The sequence below is a fragment of the Trachemys scripta genome, chromosome 10, assembly GCF_013100865.1.
Source record: "Trachemys scripta elegans isolate TJP31775 chromosome 10, CAS_Tse_1.0, whole genome shotgun sequence".
Taxonomy (NCBI): Eukaryota; Metazoa; Chordata; order Testudines; family Emydidae; genus Trachemys; species Trachemys scripta.
Genome location: NC_048307.1, coordinates 15500929 through 15509535, shown reverse-complemented (window position 1 = coordinate 15509535; position 8607 = coordinate 15500929). Strand labels below are relative to the sequence as shown.

At 45.4% G+C, this 8607-nt stretch overlaps 1 protein-coding gene across 2 annotated transcripts in view; it reads left to right on the top strand.

The window, feature by feature from the left end:
- The first annotated feature begins 7201 nt into the window (after positions 1–7201).
- The window catches only part of CYTH3 (cytohesin 3), a 102981-nt gene continuing 101575 nt past the window's right edge, over positions 7202–8607 (top strand). Inside the window, exons 1-2 of one of the 2 annotated variants that reach the window (XM_034784227.1) lie at positions 7202–7380; positions 7425–7427. In XM_034784227.1, coding sequence (XP_034640118.1) covers positions 7356–7380; positions 7425–7427 — 28 coding nt within the window. In that variant the 5' untranslated portion in view covers positions 7202–7355. The remainder of the gene's footprint in view (positions 7381–7424; positions 7428–8607) is intronic. The other variant, XM_034784228.1, reaches the window with a different exon arrangement.

Below are 8607 nucleotides of genomic sequence, written 5' to 3'. Positions count from 1 at the left end.
TTTTATCTTCTCAAAGGTCAAGAGATATGTTTTACTATTTTAAATGAAACAGCTTCTTATGCATACACTACATGACAAGCAAAAACAGCACTTAAAAGATGTTTGATTTCTTAAACCTGAGCTATTGTGTTTACTTCAGATTTTCCATACAGTTCTTTTACTTCGCTATGTTGACTAAATGAAAGATGCAAGCACATCTGAAATTACCAAGACAACCAGCAAACATGAAATTCTGTAAATATGTTTTTACAATTTAGATTAAGTATGATGCATATTTACATCATAAGAATGCCAGTAAATAAGCCAGACGGAGGAAGTGACTGTAGGAGTGATAATAAAAATTAAGTTCCTTGTTTATATAGACCTTATATAGAGGGGTCCTTTAACACAACTGGTGAGTTGAAATAAAACTATTTTTCTTATTTTTAGCAATAACAAGAATAACATATGAGACCATGAAGTGTTTGCATGACTGTTATTAAATCATGTGAGTAACTGAAATACAAAAATAATTTAAAATCAAATAATTCCAGTTTACTGAAGATGTGGAACATATATATTCAGTGGGATGTATTGGTCCCCTTCAAGTTAATGATAAAACTCACATTGGGTTCAGTGGAGTTAATACATAGGACCTGATCCTGCAAATGAGTGACTGACATGTCATGTGACTAGAGATGCAATGGATTTACTTGTGTAAGAGAGGACTACCCCCTTGAATAAGGTTTTGCTCTCACAGTGATTAAAGATAAGAAATAGTAGTCCAAGTCCCTTCTTCTGATACTGAAGTCTGATGGTATAGTGAGAAGTATTTTGTTCATTTCTGCCTAGAAAAATACAATTCTGAGTATTCTCAATGCTTTTAGAATAAAGATCATATCATTTCCCATTACTGTCCATTTTAATGCACATTTCTATAGCTAACACTTTTGACTCAAATTGTACTATTTACAAAAATCTAACAGCATAAAATGGAAACTTATCAAAGTAAGATTAATCTTGCTTGGTTTTGTTATGCTTGTAGAAAGAATTACCAAGATGCTAGACAGAACTTGTTAAACAGTGAGAAAGGAAGCAACACTTGATTTAAAAAAACAAAACAAAAACAAAAAAAAACCCCGTTCTTTTCATTCCATCTCTTACTGTTTTCTTGATATTCTGTGTTGTCCTCTCATTTTCTCTAGTAGGTAGGTAATCTTTTTAATGTTCCACAATAAAAAAAGGATGAAGGGTAAACTTCCAAAATAGCAGAGGGTTTTTTGGGGGGTTAAAATGCAGCCTAAACAGAAGGCTAACTAAAGGCTTAAGCCATAGCCCCATCTTGACTGTGGGACTTAAGTGGTGCATATGTCTTGTCCTGACCCTCTGAACAGGGGTGGGCATCAAACCAAAGGAGCTCCTGGCCCATTACGCTGGAAAATCTGAGGTAAATTACTGCTTAATGGAAATTCTTAACCAAAAGAGAGGGAAGAATGAAACAAAACAAAAATGCCTAAAAATTACAATAAATGAGAAACTGGACTGCCTCAAAACTCAGCAAATACCATCACTGTCACAATTAATGGGACTATCTCTGCTAACCTCAAAGTTCTTGGAGGATGTCCTATTCTCTCCCAAAGATAAAGAACAGAAAAAAAGACCTATTAGAAAATTATTTATGTGGAATGACAGGTTCTAAAGAGCATCAAATATGAAACTTCTGAATCTAAAAACATAGCTGTGTGATAGAAACTGAGACATGACTTGATGGGAGAAGGATCACAAGGAAGAATTTTTTTTTTTATTTTTTTTTAAGGCAGCCTCTAGAAAGGTGTGGATTGAAAACTGCATCACTATGTAAAGGAAAATAGAGTGCCTTGAAAATTACGGACCCAAACATGGCAGCTCTTGGAAGTTATGGAGTTTCAGTTTGAAGAAGTTGAAGGATCTGCTCTTCTGCCTGTAGAAGATGCAGATTATTAAACAATTGATGATAATTTAACATTATTATTATTATTAACAAAAATAAAATACTCTGAACTTAATCCTTTACATTTTCAAAGCTGTATAGATACTGTAATTAACTAATTCTCACTCCTGAATGAGGCAGCACCACAGCAAGGCATTATTATTAACCCCATTTTACAGATAAAGAAACTGAAGGACAGAGGTAAAAGGGTTTGATCTTAAAAACTACTGACATAATTGATTGTTAGTGTATAAAGATTAAAGGGCCTGATCCTGTCAGCGCTTGACATGCAGAACTTTCATTGAAGTCAAAGGGAGTTCTGTGCATAGGGTATCTGCAGAACTAGGTCCTTGGATAAACATATTTACAGTAAGATAGATGTATATGAAAAGTTTAAAAGTTTCTAGAAACAGCTACCATTGTTTCAATACCATACTCAGTGAAACAACAACCTGAAAGCAGAGATTATAACTTTTAAGGGTCCTTCCTAGCAGGAGCCCTTATTGATGATGCACTGTATGATCGGTCTAAAAGGAACAGCTTTCCCATGAGAAAGTATTGAAAGGCAGATAGTTTCCAACTGTTGGGTCAGTTCTATTGCTGTAGTTAATTTAACAGCTGGTGTAAATTAATAACATTACAATAAAATATGATTTTTTAAAAAATTATTTCATTTACCATACAACTCTGAAACTGTCTGATTTTTCAGCACCATCTATAGAAGTTTTTATAAAATATCCTATTACTGTGGTATCTGAATGCTTCCTAAGGGGAATACCAATTCTTTCAATTGTACTTTGTATCATAAAATTGTTGCTTTTTTTTGTTATTAATATAAGACACCTTGTTTTCTTTTTGGGCACAATCCTGTTCCCTTTGAAGGCAATGGGAGTTTTGCCATTGAATTAATGGGAGGAGGACTGTACTGTGTCTTACTTTTCTTGGTAATTAGAGGCAGTGATTAGAATATCTTATTATTGTGCACTGGAGTTTCCCTTGCAGCAAAAAAAGTATACAGTATTAACTTTAAGGTTAACTGAAACAGCATAAAGGGGGAAAATAGTTTGCCAAACACAAGCAGTAAGGAAATAAATGTTATCTAAAGCAATACTACATTAGAGATAAAAATAAAAGCCTAAAACCAGTGTACTTGAATACATTGAAATACAAGTTGAACAATCTGAGCATTAGAATCCAAAGGCCAGTTCCTCATTGTGATGTTCTGAACATCATGGGAACACCCTGCACCCCATATTCATCCTTATAAAATGATTGTGGTATCTATCCCATGCAAAGTTTGTCATGTTGGGTGTCTTCGGAAGGCTCATGATGCACTGTCATAGGTTGTAATTTCATGTATATAGTTATGAGGCTGAAAATGTGTCCTCATGACTAAACAAGCCCAGACAAAAACTCTCCCAGAGCAGAGGGGCAGTTACACCTCATCAGGGCATGTATGGGACAAACCCAGCCCAGCCTTACAGGAACAAAGTACACTGGCCTAGGCAACAACACAGGATCTGTTGGACTCTCAAGTGAGTCACCCCCCTTCCTTTGGTCAGTTTGGGACTGCGATGAGGTAATGCTCACCTGACTTTGAAGGGAGGGGGCAAAGCCAAGAGGGAAGAAAGGACACAATAAAAGGGAGAGATGTTTGCCATGCTCTTCTTCTCTCTTCCACCTCCATCTACAGCCATCACCACCAAGCGACTGAAGCGCTGATCAGAGGGGAGAGCCTGGCTGGAGGGCAACCAGCCAGCTGTGGTGAGAAGCATCTCAGTTTGTAAGGGCACTGGAAATGTTAAGATCAGTCTAGAATGTGTTTTGCTTTTGTTTCATTTGACCAAATCCGACTTGTTGTGCTTTGATTTATAACCACTTAAAATCTATCTTTGTAGTTAATAAATAAATAAATTCTACCTGAAGCAGTGCATTTGGTTTGAAGTGTGTCAGAGACTCCCCTTGGGATAATAAGCCTGGTACATATCAATTTCTTTGTTAAATTGAAAAACTCATATAAGCTTGCAGCGTCCAGCGGGCATAACTGGACACTGCAAGATGGAGGTTCCTAGGATTATGTCTGGGACCAGAGATATGGGCTGGTGTCATTCGGTTGCACAATCCAAGGAGCAGCTTACATGCCAGAGGCTGTGTGAGAACAGCTCAGGAGTAGGGGTTCTCACAGCAGAGCAGGGTAAGGCTGGCTCTCAGAGTCAAGGATTGGAGTAATCTAGCAGATCCCCAGTCCAGATCACACCAGGGGAACGTCACACTCATCTGGTGTAAATGGTCATAGCTTTCCCACCTTGTAAAATGTCCAAAGCTCCAGTCACTTTATTTCTTCATTCAAACTTTTTTGCTTTCTAGTTTTAAAGATCTTCTTAAAATTCCACTATGTAATGCAAACCCTTTAAAGATGTATCTCCTTCCAATTAAATGCTATAATGTTGTACTGTGTAATCATCCCCCTATTTTTGTGCCAAGTTATTAAAAATGTAATAACGTGTAATTACAAAAAATAGAATAGGAGGACTATTTTAAAGGATTAGTGAGATTTATATGATTTTGAAGTGAGCAAAACTGCTCCTGTGAAGAGAGGTTGCCTGAACCAAACCTCAGCTCCAAGCAAAATTGACTATAATGACCACCTATAAACAAGGGTATTATGAGGTAAGTACCACTGACACAGTTTCATAGGCTGCAAGCCGGCACATACCAGCTTATAATGGGAAACTAAAGAGCCTTTCCTCTTAGCTGACCCCTTTCCCTAGTTTCTTCCTTGTATACAAAAATTTACATGAATTATTTTTTTTTAAAAAGAGGAATATATTCTATCCTCTACTGCCAGAACTGTTCTATTCACATTTGTGGGGGTGAGGCTGCAGTCCTACCACCTGTGACACCTATGAAAGGCCTAAGATTCTGGAGACAGTGCCTGAAAAATCCCACAAAAGCTTGAGTCTCTGGTCAAAAGCCTGTAGGCAGGTATAGGCTATCTCAGAGGTGGGCAAACTACGGCCCATGGGACCGTCCTGCCTGGCCCCTGGCCGGGGAGGCTAGCTCCCGCCCCCTCCCCTGCTGTTCCCTCTACCCTGCAGCCTCAGCTCACCGTGCCGCCAGCACTCTGGGTGGTGGGGCTGCAAGCTCCTGCTGCTCTGGGCGGCATGGTAAGGGGGAAGGGAACCGGGGGAGGGGGGGGTTGGATAAAGGGCAGAGAGTCCCGGGAGGCAGACAGGGAGCCAGCAGTTGGATGGGGTGGAAGTTCTGGGTGGAGGGATCAGGGGATGGGAAACAGGGGGGGTTGATAGGTATGGGAGTCCCGGGGGGTGGGGAGGGTGTGGATAGGGGTGGGGCGGGCGGGGAGCAGGGGGGTTGGATAGAGGGTGGTGTCCCGGGGGGGGCAGTTAGGGGTCAGGGGGTTGCAGGAGGGAGCAGTCAGGGGACAAGGAGCGGGGGGGGGCGGTTGGATGGGTCAGGAGTTCTGAGGAGGGCAATCAGAGGGCAGGAAGTGGGAGGGGACAGAGGCCAGGCTGCTTGGGGAGGCATAGCCTTCCTTACCCGGCCCTCCATACAGTTTTGCAACCCCGATGTGGCCCTCGGGCCAAAAAGTTTGCCCACCCCTGGGTTATCTGGTGGTGCTGTGACCCATGCAAATGTAGAAAGGTGAGCCTCCAGCACATATCAAAATGTGTGATTCACCCCCATAGAGCAGCAGTTCTCAAACTGTGGGTTGTGACCCCAAAGTGAGTTGTGACCCCATTTTAATGGGGTTACCAGGGCCAGCATTAGACTTGCTGGGAACCAGAGCTGAAGCCCGAACTCCACCCCCACCCAAGGTGGTGGGGCTCAGGCTCCAGCCCCCTCTCCCTCCACCCAAGGCAGTGGGACTCGGTCTCCCCCTGCCTCCTGGGGTCATATAGTAACTTTGTTGTCAGAACAAGGTCACGGTGCAATGAAGTTTGAGAACCCCTGCCATAGAGGATCTTCCTCTCTACCAAAATAGAGGCCCCCTGAAACACATAAGGGACTCCGCTGTAGACGCCAAAACCCATATGGCCCCTCCTTTAATGTTGAAACTGTGGACCTCTCTGACTTGTACAGGGCATCCTGCAAATGTTAAAATGGGGTGATCCTCATGGAGTCCTGCAGCCCAGATTGGATGTCATACATTCAACTGAGCTGCAGGAATAGCCTCCACCTGTCCTTCACAGCTACCATAATGCTTGCTGGGGAAGCAGCCTCCTTTCACCAGGAGAGAGCTGCCAAGAAGAGCAGGCAAGCACCTGCAAAAAGTGCCAGTATTTGCCCTACGCTCCCCACCAGACTCTTCTATCCACCTAGCTCCACCTCCCATAAATCCTGGCTTCTCTCAGCTGCCATCTTCCTAAGCTATTCACATCCACCCCCAACTCTCTCCCCCACCTTCCTTAATTTACCCAGGTACCCCCCTGGACACTTCCACAAACCTAGCTACCACCAACTTCTCAAACACCCCCCAACAGCTCCCAGTTATCTCAACCTGCTGCCCCCCCCAGCCCTCCCAACAAACGTAGCTAACCTCTAGCTTCCCTCCCCCAGTTATCACCAAGCTATGCCCAGCCACACATACAACAGTCCTCAGCTTCCCCTTAGATTAGGCTCCAGTTTATCTCCCCTCCCCATTGGACACCTCTACAAATCCAGCTGCTGTTAAGGTTGCCAATTTTGGTTGGACATATTCCTGGACAATAGTGGAGGGTTGGCAACTCTAGCTGTTGTTAACTGCCCTCCCCCCCAATTGCCTCAACTCATCCCTCCAGACATTCCCTACCTACTCCCCAGATGCTCTTCAGCACCCACCACATTTTGTGCAACCCCATATCTTCCTCCCCCCCCTGCTTCGGGGGGCAAGGTGTATTGAGCTTAAACTGAAGTTTAGGCTACAAATCTACATCTACCAATGCTCTGCAAAACATGTAACGACATATAAACTCTCACATGGAGCTGTACAAAATTTGGCAGCTAGGAGAGGAGCAGGAGCTTTATCCCTTCCACGGGGGGAGTGTGTGTGAGAGAGAGAGAGAGGGAAAAACACCCCCGGCAAGAGCCCTGTTGACACTGGAAGGGACCCCAGGCCAGCCGGGTGCCCCTTCCCCGGCCCCAGAGAGGGGTGGGCGGTCGCTGTGCCGCTCCGGAGTGAGGGCTGGGGATGAGGCAGCCCAGGGCTGGGCCCGGCCCGCCTTCCCCCTCCCACTCTTTGTGGGTCACATGAGAGGGGGCGGGCGGCTTGGGGAGAGGCAGCAGCTGAGCTCGGGGCGGCTGCTGTGTGTGTGTGAGTCTGACGGGGGCGACGGGACCGGAGCTGGGGAAACCCCCGGGCCTCGCTCAGCCTCTGCCGCTCCCGAGGGTCCTGCTCACGGCGCCCGACATGGACGAGGAGGGCGGCGGCGGCGGTAAGTGGCGGAGTTGGTGTGGGAAGCCGCCGGGGCTGGGGGAGGCGGTAGAGGGGGTCTGGGCCGCCGGGTGTTGGCGGGGACACGGTCTCCTGTACCTGGTCTCTCGTGCGTGAGGCTTTGAGCTGGGGGGACACGTCCTCCCGCCCCCGGCTTTCCCCGTTTGGGCGCTGCGTGTTGTGTCTCCCTCCCTGTCTGGAGCGTCCTGCTCTCAGGGAGACGCCGATCCTGTCTCCCACGCACGAACAGCCCACCTCCGCTGCGCCCTCCTTGCCATCGCCTCCCACCCGTGCTGTCCCTTCTCGTAACACTGGCCACACCTTCCTGCCTGCCCCCCACCCCATCTCTTTGCTCCCCTGCAACCACATACCACTCCTGCTGAGCGCCCTGGGATACCCCATGACTCCCACCCTGCTCCCCGCATCCACATCCCCGACAGTGCCTCCCCCCCATCATCTTTAATGCAGAGCACTTACCCGGTCCCCTCCACCCTGCCGTATTGTCCTTCTCACCCTTCGCCCACTTGTGTTCCCCACCATACATCCACTTTGCCCTTCCTTCCCTCCTCCACATAACAATCCCATTCATACACATCTCTCTCAGCCCCCACACTATCCCCCACGGACCTTCTTTTTACATATTTATTAATGTCTCTTGGGGGAAAACCAAGGGAAGTGACTATAATAACAAGTAGTGAATAGTTTTCAGGCTTCTACATCCTGAATAAAGAGGAATGTTGTTGGAGGAGAAATGGGCCTTATCCTTCTGGCAGGGATGTCCAAGTACTGCCAGTCTTTGCTGATCCTAGTCTAGGGACATTGCTCCTATTAGGATTGACTTGCTCAAGTTCCATGTGCTAATGACAACAATAGAGAGCTCTGTGCACCCTAGTTTATGAATCTCTCCTACCCCCCAAAAGGTCAAACATTTCTGAGGGAGGAAAAATGAATGCACACTTGCTTAGGGTCTGTGAGAATGCTGGAAAAGAGAAGTCGATTTAAACACCCTGACAGTAGAACTCACTGTGTGCATCTATGTTTGGCCAGCTCTCACAGTTGACTTGCCCCCATGGTGTTATATTGACAGCCAGTTGTTTGTTCTTGTGTCTCAACACAGTGAAATCATTGCACACTGTATGCAGCTGCTGCTTCTATCAAAAATTGTGTGTGTTTTGCAGTAAATAATGTACAGTGAAAAGGCTAATTATATTCTGCAACAGCCCTGCAT